Source organism: Akebia trifoliata, chromosome 6 (genome assembly GCF_017979445.1).
Source record: "Akebia trifoliata isolate Shusen 1 chromosome 6, ASM1797944v1, whole genome shotgun sequence".
NCBI lineage: Eukaryota > Viridiplantae > Streptophyta > Magnoliopsida > Ranunculales > Lardizabalaceae > Akebia > Akebia trifoliata.
The window spans coordinates 22,287,830-22,305,528 of NC_141380.1; the positions used below are offsets into that span (position 1 = coordinate 22,287,830).

The 17,699-nt window shown below is 34.2% G+C and overlaps 1 protein-coding gene across 2 annotated transcripts; it reads left to right on the forward strand.

Annotated features, from left to right (window-relative positions):
* The first annotated feature begins 2,841 nt into the window (after positions 1–2,841).
* GLDH (L-galactono-1,4-lactone dehydrogenase) lies at positions 2,842–15,199 on the forward strand. Of its 2 annotated transcripts, none has more exons than XR_015179327.1 (6): positions 2,842–3,552; positions 5,498–5,748; positions 6,395–6,580; positions 7,070–7,490; positions 8,637–8,746; positions 9,199–9,338. XR_015179327.1 is itself a non-coding variant. In XM_086446095.1 (6 exons), the coding sequence occupies exons 1-6, from the start codon at positions 2,872–2,874 to the stop codon at positions 9,355–9,357; spliced, it is 1,839 nt and encodes a 612-aa protein (XP_086302221.1). In that variant the 5' UTR covers positions 2,843–2,871; the 3' UTR covers positions 9,358–15,199. The 2 variants fall into 2 exon arrangements, 1 of the variants encoding a protein (XP_086302221.1); XM_086446095.1 differs by having other exon boundaries at positions 2,843–3,552; positions 8,606–8,746; positions 9,199–15,199.
* The last annotated feature ends 2,500 nt before the right edge of the window (positions 15,200–17,699 follow it).

Consider the following 17,699-nt stretch of genomic DNA (forward strand, 5'->3'; position numbering starts at 1 on the left):
GAAGTTTGAGGTTGAAAGATTCGATGGAAGTGGTGGTTTCAATTTGTTGCAAAGAATGGTGAAGGATGTCTTGGTTTAACAAGGCCTAGCTAGGGTGTTGAAAATAAAGTCTAGTAAACCAAATAAGGTCACAGATGCATATTGGGAAGACATGAAGGCAAACATGGTTAGTATGATTCAACTTTGTTTTGCAGATAACGTTTTATTTAACGTTATGGAGGAAGAATCCACACTGAAAATTTGAGATAAGTTGGAAAACCTTTACATGGGTAAGAGCTTGACCAACAAGTTATTGCTGAAAAAGGCAATTATATGCCTTGAAGATGGTAGAGGGAGCGAATTTCCAGGAGTACATGAATGTGTTCAATTAGATCTTGGATTAATTACACAAAATTGATGTTAAATTGGATAAAGAAGACAAGGTTCTTGTGCTTCTTAACAAAGATTTTGTATGAAAAAGATATGGTGAAGTTGGAAGAGGTCAAAGGAGGACTCCTATCTAATGATATTAGAAGGAGGCCCAATCTTGAAGGTACTGGTCAATAATGGATTATTTGTGGAGGGAATCAACGATGAAGGATTTGGGATAAGAGATTTGAAGATAGTAGGAGTAGATCCAAATTGAACGGAAATGGTAACATACAGTGTTACTATTGTAAGGAATATGGTCACATCAAGAAGGACTGTCCAACTTGTGCGAAAAAGAAACAAAAAAAAATATGAATAGTTCTAGTTGTGCGATATTGCAATGGAAAGTAAAGATGGACAAGAAGATTATTGCGGAGATGTTCTAGCAATCTTAAAAGAAAAACACACTTTCTCTGATGATGAATGGATAATAGATTCAGGTTGTTCTGTTCACTTATCCTCTAGAAAAGAATTTTTGATATGTTCCAAGAAAAAAAGACAGGTGTGATTTTCTTGGGTGATGGATCAATTTGTGATGTCATGAGAGTTGGTACGGTAAAAATTAAAATGTTTGATGGAGTTATACATACTTTGTGAGGTGTGGTTTTTGTCCCAAAGATGTGAAAGAATCTAATATCACTTGGTAGGTTGGACTCCATGGGTTGTAGGTATTTAAGTGGAGGTGGAGTTATGATAATTACACGTGATTGTATGGTCCTAATACGGGGAGAAAAATGGGGAGAATTGTATCATCTGGTGGGAAATACATTGAAGAAGATTGGATCTATTCGTGGACGCAAGCTTCATTGCCAAACCACGTAAATCTTGGTATTTTTGGTTTGCTTCTTAATTTTCTTTATTATTTTCTTCGTGATCGTATTGAATAGGAATCTCCAAATTCACAATAATCAGGAGGCTAAGTTTTGTAGATCTTATAATGACGTCAAGAATAGTGGAATGACTCTTTGGAGTCTGGGGACATAGTCCATATTTGGGACAAATCCCGTGAACAAATCTTGTGTTTTTTCTTATCTTTTTAGCTTTGATTATTTTTTTGTGTTTTTTTTTATATATCATTTTTATACATTAACAATAATAAAGATTGATCATGAGGGGTAAATCTCAAGGAATCGGCGACATCCGAGTTTTACCTTTACCTCAAATGTAGAATGATAGAAACAAAAGCATATATAACAAAACAATTGTTTATTTTATGGAAATAATCCACATTAGTTTTATCGAGAAACAAAAATATACATAGAAAATGAATACGAAAGAGACTAAGATTTAAGAAATATTTTTAAATTATACTCACATTAATTTTAGAATCGTCCAAATCAAGCTACCCAATGCCTATGCTTGAACCCAACCCAATTTGAGTCTAGAATTTTGTTGTTGTTCAAACTTGAGACTGAAGCCAATGTAATTATGCCTACACTTGACCTAAGATCAGGTTCAACCCATCAGGTTCGAGTTTGGCCCACCTAAGTTGCAGCTCTACGACTTATTGACACTCCTAATAATGAGAAAAGGTAGAGTAGAAGTAGTTTGACAACAAAATCTAGATCTCACATATGTTTTGACCTTTATAGTTATATTTAATATAATGAGAGTCATTTTGGTCAAAAACCAAGAAAATTACAACTGCATGACCCCAGAATCTTGTCTACTGGTTTTCAGAATTACAAAAATATTATTTTTCACTATATAATCTTCAAAAAAATCCCCTTTAATTAATATTTTAAATTACCAATAAAGCCTTTTGATACACCTGCCACCTCTAGTTTTGTAATAATGACAAATATAAAATAACTTAAATGTCCTTATCTTTCATCTCCAAAAAAGAAAAAACCCTTTGATTTTTTCCCCAACATGTTTAATGTTAGGTAAAAAGTTTTTAACCCTCATCTTCAACTATTTAAGATTCTATTTTATTGAACTTTCAAACCTTAATAACAAGTTAGGATTTTAGAGAAGTACAAACATATCTTTTTAGGTAAAAAATAAATGATTTCTATAAGACATTGAAGACAAGATTGAATAAATTAAAAATTATTTACTTGCAAGGATAACGATTTAAAGATAAAAGATTTTTAAGATCATCTTCAACCTTCAAATCTTCAAAATACTATACAAGTTCTGAAAAAAGAGAATGATGCATTTTTTGTTGTTGTTGAGAAAATTAAAGATTTTCTATTACACATTAAAGACGATGGATTGAAGACGAGACTGAAGATGGTACCAATAATTTAACCTTCACATTAAAAACTTGAAGACAAGAACATTTAACTCATTCACATTCGTCCATATGATTCTATTACAAACCCTAGACAAGGGGACATGTCATCAGTTTGACAACACAAGGAGTATTTTAATATTAATAAAAACATAAAGGGGCATATAAATCTCCAATAGAGTTTAAATATAGAACAAGTCCAACCAAAGCAAACCAACCAAACCAAAATGCTTCGAGCACTCACTCTACGGCGAACTGCAAGAACAGTACTTCAACGCCCAATCAATCCCACCACGTCACTCCCTCCATCTCTCCCACCCCCCAAAACCCTAATCTCCACTCGCCAAAATCCTAACCCTAACTCTAATTTTCTCCGATACTTCTCTTCTTCTCCATCACCAACTTCTTCAACATCAGATGCAGAAATTCGCAAATACTTAGGTTATTTTGCTCTTCTTCTTGCCTCTGGCATCGCTACTTACTACTCTTTCCCCTTCTCTGAAGATGCCAAGCACAAGAAAGCTCAGATCTTCAGATACGCTCCATTACCCGAAGATCTCCATACTGTGTCCAATTGGAGTGGCACACATGAGGTTCAAACTAGGGTTTTTCTACAACCAGAGAATTTGGAGGAATTGGAGAAGATTGTGAAGGAAGCGAATAAGAAAGGGCAGAAGATTCGACCGGTCGGCTCGGGATTGTCACCGAACGGGATTGGGTTGATGAGAGCTGGGATGGTGAATTTGGCTTTGATGGATGAGATTCTTGAGGTGGATAAGGAGAAAAAGACGGTTAGGGTTCAAGCTGGGATTAGGGTTCAGCAACTTGTTGATGGGATTAAGGAGTATGGGCTTACATTGCAGAATTTCGCTTCAATTAGGGAACAACAAATTGGTGGGATTGTTCAGGTTAGTTTTTCGCTATTTGATTGATAAGAATTAGTGGGTGTTTTTCAATGGCAATGAGTTTGATAGATGATTGGATTGGTGATTCTTAATGCTTGGATTCGATTTTTACTAGAATGTGTTTTTTATGTCTGTAATTGCTCCATTTCATGTGAAAAGCATAGGACTTCGAAATGTAGTCAGTTACACACATGGTTTTAAATCTTGTCCCATACCGAGATGACTCATTCAGCAATGAAACAGATTTACATGGCATCTTAGACTTCACATCATCTTGCGAGATAAACGAGATGACTTGGATGATATTTTGAAAATCTTATCCCAGTCAATAAAACTCAGTTTAGTCAACCGGAATTTTGTTTATTTTGTTAAAACAATTGAATTTAAATATTCAAAATTTTATTTTATTTTATGGGTAAGCTGGACTTGAACCCACGACCTCAAAGTTTTTTTGCAATGTGTCAAATCATTTATATATAAATAAAACATGAATCTTATGAATTAAATTTTCTAATCTACCTTATTTTATTAAAAAAATTATAATTATATTCTAAACTGAGTTAAATGGTTTGTCTTGTCTGAGACAACTCGGTCTCGACCATGGTCGAGTCAAGATGTCAAACCGAGTTTTAAACCGTGGTTACACACTCCTTTATGGAACTTTTACATATGATCAATGTTGCTTATTGAACGCACATTGTTGGGTGGCAGTTCATCCAAGAAATTTTGTTGTTTGTTGAGGAAGCCATCAATGCTGTCCAATGCGGCCACATATCATTTGATGGTTTTTCTTAATCATCATCATCGTCGTTGTCTCCACCTTATCAATTACTAGGGTAAGGGTTGGCAACATGAATGTTGTTAAGCTATTATGAACCATACATTTAGTCAAGGCATGTTCCTTCAATCTAAGTGGATATTTAGTGAAGAGAAGAATTCATCAATAATGTACTATTTGAGCTGGACAACACCGGCTTTGGTGTCTATCCTTAAAGGGAGAGGGTAGTATTTTTCGTAGGAGTTGAAAATAAGTAAGTTCAGTGATGGTGCAAATGATTCCTTTGTTTAATTTCAATTGACGATTCTGTGCTAAAAAGTTCATAGGATTACATCCATCTTTTGACATTTTGTTTTTCATAAAGATTGCTTTTTTAAATAAATATTGATAGTATTTTGTGGAATTATGATTGAATTACTAGGGTTTCTAGCAGGAGTATGAGATTTGATACTTTGGAATTCATATTTGATAAGCTTTGTGAAACACAAACTATAAATAGAAATATTGTTCATTAGCAAATAAGACATAGTTCTTACAGTCTTGCATTTAGCATACAAGGATGAGCATAGATGAAAATACCAGTTAGATAACGACAACATTGTTGAAGGACCTTGTTGAAAGTTGAAACCACCACTTAATTAATATCCTATGCCCTTTCTATCATACAATTTGGATACTGTTATACGTACACCCATTATTTGACTACTTGAATTTGCATGTGCCTTCGACACGAACATCCTCTTTGGGGTTAAGGGTTAAAAGAGGAAAGGGAATTAAGTTAGAGGAGTATTATTAAAAAATGGGGAGAAGATGAAAGACAATGAAGTTGGAGGGGTACCCTTGGAAAGGGAGGGTAGAGGAGAAAATGAAATAGAGATGGATGGGTATTCTTGGAAAGGAGGAGAAGAGAAAATGAAATAAAGTGGAGGGTTGTATTCAGGATTCGTGGGGAAATCAAATCCTAACCCCCACTCATACAGGGGATAGACATTGGGAAGTGAACTGTTGTGTTTTATTATATAGAATGTTTATGTCTTCATAATCCCCCCCCATTTATTCACTGGACCCAACTTTGTTTCACTTGATTTGGTCAATTCTCTTGGGTAGTAAAGGCGAGTCTATATTTTTTCTGATCTGAATCTTAGTGTTATTTTATTCATGTTTCTTTAGGTAGGTGCTCATGGCACTGGTGCAAGCTTGCCTCCAATCGATGAACAAGTCATCAGCATGAAACTAGTTACCCCTGCCAAGGGAACAATAGAGGTTTCCAAAGAGAAAGATCCTGAACTATTTTATCTAGCTCGCTGTGGTCTTGGGGGCCTTGGAGTGGTTGCTGAGGTCACCATACAATGTGTTGATAGGCATGAACTTGTAGAGCACACATTTGTTTCCAACGTCAAAGAGATCAAGAAAAATCACAAGTAAATGTATTTCTTAACTCTTATTCTTTATCAAAGCATGGTTTCTGGGACATCATATTACAAGCTTTTTAAAGGGTTTTCTGAATGGTATTTATTGAAAGGGACCAACTAGTTGCACATCACCAATCGATGGTTGCGCACCAACCTTATTTTTTTTATAACCACTTTTTTAACCTAATGATTGCAATTTAATACCTAACCTTCTAACCTTTTGGGGTTTAAAGCTTATTTTATTCATCTTCTTGCAGCTTTGTATTATCTGCTCATGCTTTACTTTGCTCGTAGTCTTTACTCGTGCTTGATTTTTCTCGTGATTGAGTTGCTCGTGTTCTCTTTGGAGCCAAAGTATTTCTTGCAAAATGATATCGAAATGTGCAACTTTGTAAACATTGTTTATAAAAATTACTGGACCAACAATAATTTCTATGGGCATGGTTGAGGAAGAAGAAAAATATTGAATAAAAAAGAAGAGTGCAACATTTTTTAGTTATTTTTGGAGTGTAATCATCCAAATGGAGTGCAAATGGGAATTTTTAAGTGATGGAGTGCAAGTGCAACTAATCGGTCCCTTGTTGAAATCAAGTGTCAGAGAGTTGAAGATTCTTTTATTTTTCCAGAGTCTTCATAGTCCTGCTTTCATGTTTAGGAAATGGCTTGCTGACAATAAGCATGTGAAATACTTGTGGATTCCATATACGGACACAATTGTAGTTGTGACATGCAATCCTGTTTCAAAGTGGAGAGGTCCCCCAAAGTTCAAACCCAAATATGGGGAGGATGAGGCACTACAACATGTTCGTGACCTATATCTGGAGTTATTCAGGAAGTACAGGTAAAGCTGTTGTCTTTTATAATTCTGACTGCAAGTGATGCTTCAAATCTTTTTCCCTATGCCATAAAAAAAGATGAAATTTTCAGAATTGAGTTGGCGCAGAGATCGGAGTTGTAGAAGATCAAAATTGTTCTATTTCCAAAATTTGAAGTAACCTACACAAGCTTTGCTTTATTTATTTATTTCTGTTCTTTTCTTTTCTTTTTATTTTTTTATTATTTTATTTTTACTTCTCTTCCCTTTCATGGTTTCTTTCCTTTTCCTCCTTGAAAGCACCTCCCTTTGGTGTTTAAGGCTGAGTGATGTATGGTTCAAAGAAGTTTCTTGATAATTGTTTTTTTTTTGTTTGTTTTTGCTTTTGGTCCCCTTGTTTACCCTTTGGAGAAATTACTACTCCCTTTTCTTTTCATCCATTGATATATATATATATATATATATATATATATATATATATATTGAGTTGATTACTTCTAGTTTAGTTGTTTGCAGGACTGAAGAAACTTCAACTAAATCTCCAGAAAGCACTGAGCCAGATGTAAATGAGCTCTCATTTACAGAGCTGAGAGATAAACTTCTTGCACTTGATCCTCTGAACAAAGACCTTGTTATAAAAGTGAATCAAGCAGAGGCCGAATTCTGGAGGAAGTCAGAGGGATACAGAGTGGGTTGGAGTGATGAAATTTTGGGCTTTGATTGTGGTGGTCAGCAGTGGGTCTCAGAGACTTGTTTTCCTGCTGGAACTTTAGCAAAACCAAGCATGAAAGACCTAGAGTTCCTAGAAGAGTTGAAGCAGCTTATACAAAGCGTAGGGATACCAGCACCTGCTCCTATAGAGCAGCGATGGACTACTCGCAGCCGGAGCCCCATGAGTCCGGCTTCAAGCTCAGTAGAAGATGATATATTCTCATGGGTAACCTCTCATCTCTACTGTCTCTTCATTCTTGACTGATTTTGTCATATCTGGGTGTTCTGCTTTGACACACTGACACTACTCATTGAGCTGCTTAAGCAATGAATTTTGCGTCTCTTTATTATTGAACTAGAAGGTACATGTATTTGAAGGGCTTATTTGTAATTTAAAATATTAATTAAAGGGTGTTTTTGAAGATTACATGGTAAAAAAAGGATATTTTTGTAATTTTGAAAACTAATCATTGTGAATTTATGAACATGGGATTGCAATTTTCTCGGTTTTTGACCAAAATGACCCTGATTGTATTAAATTTAAATCTAAAAGTGGGGGCATTTATGGTAACTCAAATTTTGGTGTCGAACTACTTCTACTCTGCCTTCTCTCATTGTAATAGTAAAGATTTAAGTACAAACTTATGTATGAAACTTTCATCATTTTATTAAATTTAGTGGTTCTAAATACTATCCTTAATAAAATTGATGAGGAGTGCATCTTGCAAATGATATCTGCAATTCGAATTACTTTTGAATAATTTGTTTCTATGACAACATACTGTGCATCTTACATAGGTGCTAATCATTATGGAAGCTTCCTTCATCTCGTCCAATAAAATAAGAGCTGCTATTGGCACCCCAACTTTTGCTTCCTTTATCTAGAAGCTTCTTTTAGAGTGCTTCTATTACCACACCAACTTTTACTAACAGCACCCCAAGATGCGTCTATATTTTTTGGTGTTTTACATATGAATTGGGGTGCTGTTAGCAGAAGTTGGTGTGACAATATAATTTCTCTTCTTTTAACATGAGAGAAATTTTGCTCTCGCTATTTCTCTCTCTCTTTGTTAGAGAGAAACCGCGACGACAACATCAAACTCCGAGTAGATCGTGACTAGTGTGAACAAAATCCTGGTGTGAAACTATTAATTTTCAGTTTAATTGGTGTGTTATATTCGTAATTTGGAGTGATAAATTATTTCATTAATTGGGGTGTAATAAGCAAAAGTTGGGGTGCCAATTGCAACTTTCTAAAATATGTACATAGTTCAGAAACAACTACTATGTTGAACTATTTTGGTTAAGGTAACTTGAACTGCTTATTTCTCTATTTATCAGGTAGGTATAATCATGTATCTTCCTACAACAGATGCACGCCAGAGAAAGGAGATTACAGAAGAGTTCTTCAGCTACAGGTGTTTGACACAAACACGTTTATGGGATGACTATTCTGCTTATGAACACTGGGCTAAGATTGAGGTATGAATAGAGATTAATTATGCTTCTCAGGAATCCATACATCAAATTTTAAAGAGTAAAACCATATCAGTGTCTAGAATGTATCATCTATTATCCCACATTGTTTATAAATATTTTTTTGGGTCCAGGTTTAACATTCCTGAAAAGTTGTTTTGTCCCTTTATGTACTTCTCCAATTGTGGTTGGCGATTTTGCAGAATTTCTAAATCTTCTCTGTTTTTCTGGAAACTGAACCGCGTTGCTTGACCGTGGAAAGATAATCAGAACAATTGTTAGCCCGACCAATTAAATTATTATTCCCTAAAATTATCATTGCCCTAGCTATCTTTTTTGTTTATTATTTTATGATTTGTTCGGTCAACACCAATTTTTTCTTTATAAGCTTTGTAATTTGTGTGTTATTTTATCGTAAGAGATTTCTTTCTTTCTTTCTTTCTTTCTTTACTATATAGGTCCCAAAGGACAAGCAAGAGCTTGCGGCACTCCAAGCAAGATTGAGGAAGCGTTTTCCTGTCGATGAATACAACAGAGCTCGCAAGGAATTGGATCCCGACAGAATCCTTTCTAATGGCAAGCTGGAAAAGCTTTTTCCGTTATCAGAAGCCCATTGAGTGGTACCCCCTCCCGCCTCCTAAAGTGGCAAGTATAAAACAGTTTTTTCACTATTTTTTTGGGTGATTAATAATGATCCTGTTTCATACTTTGTTCTGGTCAATCTATCTCCATGTGTTGTTAAAATTGCTTTAAATTTATTTTACCTTTGTTTTTTTTGTGGAAAATATTTATTGATAGGAAAAAAAGAACCATAATAACAGGTTCCAAAAACAAATATGACACTAAAAGAGTGACCAGGAAATGGAAAAGCAAGTCTCCAACTAAATAACTCCATCGAAAAATGAAATCCTCAAAGTGATCACCCCTACACTCTTGGATGGACCAAAGACAAGAAAAAAAATAAGGATGCTTCAATTTTTGTGTAGTTCCATCGAACTCTTTAAGCCCTACACGTTGAAACTTTTCTTGTCCACTTTCTTAATGGACTAACAGATGCTAGAAGGAAGCATCGTTCAAAGGAATATCACCCTAAGAACAGATCCCTTACCAACTGGAGTTTTATTCCACCTAATTCCAAATGCCAGAAAAATTCCCTCCCATATAACCCAGGGACATGGGCAATGAAGGAGAAGTTGGTCCATTGATTTGGCTGTACATTTGCACTTGATGTGAATTTTCTGTTTGGTAATCAGTAATAGAAAGAAACCAACAAAATTCATCGGGGGACTGTGGCCCCGACCCAATTTTCCCCATATTGATGATGAATTTATTATCAAAAAGAAAATGCCATGATGATTTGCCGGGGGGGGGGGGGGGGAGGATTCATTTAGATAAGCTCAAATCTTATTTACGGCTTTCAATGATGTTGATCATGAACAAAAAAAGAAAACCATCTTGAGGGCATTTCTCTGGGGTTAAGATTGCATCGGATGCAGATTGAAGGAAATTTTGTGAATTTGGGATTCAAATGTGTATTTTAATGCCCTGTGTAAGTGTGTGAGGGAACAAAGCCCAGTTCTTTTGGATTGTGCAGTGAAACAGGGTCATAGAGGCAGATACATGTCACTGTACTGATGATACCTTTTTAATGACCACATGCATCTATTTGAGAGCAATTGAATCTTCACTCATATGCCGTTCGTTTGTTTGATACACTACCAGCTGGGTCCCATCAAACCAATGATCTCAACCAAAGTAGTTTGGTCCTGCATTTATTCTTAGCAGATGAGTTATAGAATGCTTTAGAAAATGAGTCTATTAAATTATTTGATCATTGTCAAGTCTCAAGAAATTTGTTAGCAACATAGTATTAAATTTGACTTATTTTTATGAAATGTATTGAAATATTTTCATTTTCAAAACGTTTGACTGAGAAGGAAGAAAGAAGAGACTTTGGTGTGGTGCCTATCAAAGATTCTCTGAAGATTTAGTTGGTAAAGTGGAGAGGATTAATCAGAAAAGAGAAATTTAGATCGAAGAGAAGATGAATAGTGAAAGTTGCAGAGAGAATTTCTTAAGATTTTCTTGGAGTAGAAAATTTTTCAACCCTTAGTCTTTGAGTGAGTTTTATAACTTCAATTTTAGGATATGTGTCAATACATAATTGATCCATGAGTAATGCCACTTAAGGTATGAATTGGATGAGGAATGATGATTTAGTTCTTGGGTTCTGTGCCTTTCATTCATTAATGCTGATATTCGAGTTTGATTTGCATTGTCTCACATCAATTAATGTTGAGTTGGTATGATTCACTGTTTTGGGGTGGGTGACTTAAAGAATGTTACAGTCACCTGAAATTTGATAAGTACTTTAAGATATTGCATTAAATGAGGAGATTTGGCGCATGGGAGGGTTTATATCATATTTAATTATTTGTCTTACTTAAATATACATATTAAATTTATTGTTTTACTAACCTGATAGACTATTTAGGTTATATGTCCGCCAATCAGAAATCTAACACTCACTTTTGTTTCAATCAGTTCAATTGTTAACTTTGGTAATTTCTTGGTTATGTTACCTTTAGATACTATTGAGCTAATTTGTTAAAGGTAATATCATTGTATTTGGTGTTTCCTACTCGGTTCAAGATGTTGAGTCGCACTTTGCTGAATGCCCCTTTCGATAAGTGTTGATTTCGTGTCCCCATTAGTTCTAGATCGGTATTCTGATTGATGTTGATTCTTTAAGACTAGATCGGTATTTGAACTTAAGACCCAGTTGACACTTAAGGACAAGTGTCATTATCTTAATAATGTGATAAAAATAGTCTCCACATCCAACATTTCAAAAAAGATGATAATGATCATAACCTTAATAATACCAATGGTGATGATGATGGGGACATTGAATTCATTTTATGAAGGTGACGGTGATGATGATGATGAGGACGACGATGTGGGTATTGTGGTCATTTTTTAATGGTGATTAGAATGATCATGATCATGGTAGGTATTGTTTTCATTTTTCAATGGTGGTGATTATGACTATGATCATGATCGTGATGAAAAAGAAAATGCTTATGATGGTATTTTGATCACTTTTCATTGGTTTATGAGAAGAACGAGGTCAAGTGGATCATGTTAAGAATTTTAAAACGTGATGAGGTATATCAAATATTTACAAAAGTTGGAGGTTCATGCCATTAAGGTGAAAATAAAAGAGGGACACATGTTAGGAGGTGGGAAGTAAGGGCCACGCTTAAGGAGGGTGGTGCTAGCAATGCTCTTTAGATTATAATGAGAGAAATGGCTCTACACCAAAATTTGAATGGCCCTTAAATACTCCCACTTCTACATCAGACACCTTACACCAAGCATTCAGCTAATAATGGGTCATTTACTCTTCTAATAATTGTCAAAATTTTCATTATCACTTCTCCTTCCATTTCCAAATCTTTTTCAATATCTTGAATTTAGTGAAAAACAAAAAGTACGATGATATTAACTTTATCCAAGGGGAATACAATTAAAGAAATTACTAAGACTAAAAATTGAGGGGATTGGAACAAAAGTGCTAGTTAGATTTTGGATCTATGCATGTATAGCATAAAATAGTCTATCAAATTGGTCAATAAAAGATTGGGTTTAATATGCATATTTGAATAAGATAAATAATTAAATGTGATTTGAATCTTCCCATGCGTCAAATCTCCTAATTTAATGCAATATCTGATAGTACTTATCAAATGTGAGAGGGTGACATTCTTTGACTCACCCACCTCGAAATAGTGGATTATACCAACTCAACATTAATTACTCTGAGACAATGTTAATTAAACTCGAGTATTAGCATTAATGAAAGATGAACACAAACCCAAATGTTAAATCAGCAGTCCTCATCCAGCTCATACTTCAGGTGGTAGTACTAATGGACCGATTATGTGGTGATACCTGTCCCAGAATTGATGCTATAAAACCCTCACTCAAAGATTAAGAAAGGGTTGAAAAATTTTCTACTCTAAAAAATTCTTTCTTCAATTTTTACTATTCATCTTCTTCTCTATCTAAATTTATCTTTTCTGATAAATTCTCTCCAGTTTATTAATTAAATTTTCGAAGAATCTTTGACATGCACCACATCGGGGTCTCTTCTTTCTCTCCTTCAACTGTTTTGAGCCATTAGAGCACTTGACAAAAGAGTTATAGAATGCTTTAGAAAAGGAGCCTGTTAGATTATTTTAGCCATCCGATCGACTTCAAACAAATTAACACCAAAGGGTATTATCCATAATTATTCAGTTAGATATGTTGAAAACAATTCGAAGGAATGTGATTGATTGCATGGGCAAGGATCAATTTGCACCCCATGACACAAAACTCGATTCATAAAAAGATGGATGAAGTTAAAAAACATCGACACCATGATTGAGAATGATAATATTGACATATTTAATTATTTTGTATTATTATTATTATTTTTTAAATATTAGTGTTTCATTTTAACCCTACATTTCACATTGACAGTTGGATTTCTAAACAACATATGACAAAAATTCATTCTATTTAGCAATTGTTTTGTTCTGTGAGGGACCAAGAAAAGCTGTTAATTATTTATGGGAAATAAAGGTTCTCTCTTTTATCTTCTGAAAGGAGTAGAAAATAGGTGTGATTGTCTGAAATAATGGATCATCTACATCTTATGTAGATTGTTTGATTTGGAAAATTAAAACCTGGGGTTGTAATATTAGCTCTAAAGATTGAAAAAAAAAAGTTGGTGTTCTGATGAATAAGCCCTCCATAGGGTCTAACAATAGTCGAGGTACACATTGTATTAATCTCTGGCAGATTAGTATATATATATATATGGGAGCGGTTCAGAGGCCCTAATGTATGCCAATTCTAAGTTTTTAACACCGTTAGATATCGCAAGATCCAATGGTTGGGATTTTATTTTACAACTGTTATTAACTTTTTACCATATAACATTTTAAATTAAAAGTAGGTCTCAAATTTATTTACAACCCCTCTCTAAAGTTGACCCATTTCTCTCCCTCATTATTACTCTCTCACTCTCTCTCTCTTGCGCCCAAATTAGACTGTCTTCTCCATCTCTCCATAGGACTCTTTCGATCTCTCGTCTTCCTCTCACATAAAGATCCTTGCACAAAGTTGTTTTTTGCATCTCTCTCGAAACCCTCTCCATAGAATAATTTTATTGAAATGGAAGGTGTTGGTGGCATCATCGGATTCAATCTTGAATCCACTTCTCCAATACTGAGAATTGTTGTTGAATCTTCTTTGATGGACTGCTACAATGGGGGCAGCTACATGTCTTTCTGGAGTATATTCAAATAAAATAAAAAACCTTTCCCCCTTTCTCTTGTGCTCACACCCATGATCTAAGTTGTTGGATTTCTTAGAAAGAATTCAACCACTCAACTACTTGAGAAATAAGAAAATACCTCCTTAAGTAAAATCCTAAAAACAGTTCTAAAACTTTTACTAGTTGGGTTCTCAAAAACAATGGACCTCTTTCCTTTAATTAGAATGAGGAATTTTTTTTATTAAAGTTGCCCACCAAATCTTTAACCTGTGAAAGTAAAATCCTTGAATTGTTTTTTGTAGTTCTCTTGGAGTTACTTGAACTCCAACTGAAAGTTTTAAATTTTACAAACTAAATTTCTGAGTGTAGCAATCCTTTGAGTTTAAGCATTGTAGTTCATTAGCCCCATCAACCAGATTTTTGTGTAGTGATCCTAAGGTTGCAAGTTTAATCCCATCTTTCCCACCATACTAAAAAAGTAGAAAAAAGAAATTAGCATCAAATTGGGAAACAAATGAATTGTGGACCAAGTACAAGACCAAATCTTGGTTCATTTCTATGTTTATTTCAACATGAAAGTTTTATTTTTTTATTGCTAAGAAATGCAAAATTATACTCATGTTTAATAAGCAGTTGCTTTGTTTCATTATATGTGAGGCAATTTCATGGGGAGTTGCTTTCTTATTTGCCTCTGAAATTTTATTTGGTATTATAGAGAACATTATACTGTGAAACCACCATTCAGATGGGGTTGAAACTTGATTTGGACTTTGGAGTAGACTGTAATGGCATGGTTCGAGGATGTAACCATTATTAACACTGCAACAAAGCAATTTTAAAGTTCGATCGAGAGGGTTTCAAGAGAGATGGAGATAATAAATCTGTGCAAGGATCTTCGCGTGAGATAGAAGACGAGATCAAGAGATGGAATAGATGGGTCTATGCAGGCTCTTCACGTTAGATAGAAGACGAAAGAGTTCTACGAAGATGGCTTTTGTAGAGATGAAGAAGACGAGTATGGTTTTGGTTGTAAAAGAGAGTAATAATGAGAGAGAGAGAGGAATTAAAGTGAGATAGGGCGTGGTTATAAATTCAAAGGACCTATTTTTAATTCAAAACTTTTTAAGTCAAAAGTTGGTGTCAGCTGTAAAATGAAATTCCAACGGTTGGATCTCACGGTATCTAATGGTGTTAAAAACTTGGCTCGATCCTTGACAAACTTTAGGGCCTTTGAACCTCTCTCTCTCTCTCTCTCTCTCTCTCTCTCTATATATATATAATATATATATATATATAACATCGAGGTCTCTTCCTTCTCTCCTTCAATTGTTTTGAGTCATTAGAGCACTTGACAAAAGAGTTATAGAGTGCTTTAGAAAATGAGTCTATTAGATTATTTTAGCCATCCGATCGACTTCAAACAAATTAACACCAAAGGGTATTATCCATAATTATTCAATTAGATATGTTGAAAACAATTCGAAGGAATGTGATTGATTGCATGGGCAAGGATCAATTTGCACCCCATGACACAAAACTCGATTCTTAAAAAGATGGATGAAGTTAAAAAAACATCGACACCATGATTGAGGAGAAAGATCAAATTGACACATTTAATTATTTTGTAGTATATATATTTTTAATGCTAGTGCTTCATTTTAACACTACATTTCACATCGACAATCGGATTCCTAAACAACAGATGACAAAAATTCATTATATTTAGCAGTTGTTTTGTTCTGTGAGGGGGAAAAAAAAAACAGTTAAATTATTGATGGGAAGTAAAGGTTCTCTCTTTCATCTTCTGAAAGGAGTAGAAAAATAGGTGTGATTGTACGAAATAATGGACCTCTACATCTTAGGTAGATTATTTGATTTGGAAAATTAAAACTTGGGGTAGTAATATTAGCTCTCTAGAAGATTGAAAAAAAAAGTTGATGTCCTGATGAATAAGCCCTCCACAGGGTCCAACAATAGTCGAGATACACATTGTATTAATCTCTCTCTCTCTCTCTCTCTCTATATATATATATATATAATGCATACACATAGCATGTAATACTAATTACTACAAACACTTGATCACCCTGCAATCCAAAGTTACATCATCAATGTTCATCACGATCAGATTTGAAATGATCGGATAAAACTACTCAATTCAGTGCAACCATCAAGCATTAGCTAATAAGCTAAAATAACGCATAGAGACAAGAATAAATAAAAGCTGAGGTACCAAGACGACCCATGAATGAACAACTCAAAGACAGACAAAAAATCCCAAGAAACACAAGTTGACATGCACATCATCAATCCCAAAGACCACAGAAACCCTCTATATCTAAAACCAATCTTCAAAGAATTGTTTGTTGGGAATTTTGAAAGACCATACAGGATTTTGATTGTTAGATCTTTAACAATGAATGTTGATCCCTTATCAGTATGCCTACCTTCCCATGACCTTATAATGGATTCTAATGATTAGAAAGACATCACTAATAAGAGCGTTGTAATCAACGCCAACAGTGGGCACATTTCCACCTATGTTACCCTAAATTTCTTGTAGTTATTTCATCACATATAGGAAGAGCAAAATTTTATTCCAATCTATTGTAAAAGAACTTAGAGAAATTTCATCTTTGTAAATATTAACCAAATAGGAAATTGCTCTAATTAAAATGATAATTAGGTGAACACTGAAATCCATCTCATTTAACTAGTACAATTGATAAAAAACTTAGGAAAAACAGAACATCTCAAGCTCATACTTTCTACAACTTCAAATGTAATAGTTTAAGCAATGAACAAATGAGAAACACTCAATGTTTGATTTGGTTAAAAATTCTAAATCAACCAACAATTATGATCATTTTAGTACAATTTACTGTAAAATAAAAAAAGATAGATCCAAAATAAAAAAAAAAAAGGGAGAGATAAGGATAGAGAGTTGCTTACCTCATAAGAAAAGTGGATGAAAGAGTTTTGAACTTTCTTCTTCTACAAACTAAGTAGATCAAAGAGAAATCTTAGAATTTAAGAGAGAGAGAGAGATCTTACCAATTTGGGGACAATGGCGGAACTCTAATTCGAAGTTTTTTCTATCGAGCTTTTAATTGAGATGGTCGAGAGCTAAGGTGCTTGAGTTTTCAAATGATTTGCAACACTTTGTGGGCTGCAAACTATTTGCTGAAATTTGTGAAGGGGTTAATTCGTTCTTACAAATAATTTGCAGTGCAAATAATTTGTAGAATGTAACTAAGCATTAGTAAATTAGATTCCAACAAATCATTTGCATGGTACCAAGTAGGGTCTAAATTTAACCTACAATTTCTTTTTGTATGAATTTGAGCACACATGCAAAAAAAATAAAAAATCATTTTTAGATATAAAATGCTAGATGCTGGTGAAACGATCTTGAGTAGTTATAAAATGCTAGGTTTTTGTGAAAATATATCATTCAATAGTAAACTTCGAGGACGTTTAGCAAAAAAAATTCCATAGGTTTATGACAATGGCAAAAAAGGGCCACTTTTTTTTTTGTAATACTAAAAAACATTCCATTTGTTATGGTAACTCATGTTTTTGGATAAAAATGTCCTTCACTTCATCTTCTTTATTAAATCTTTTGTAAATTAC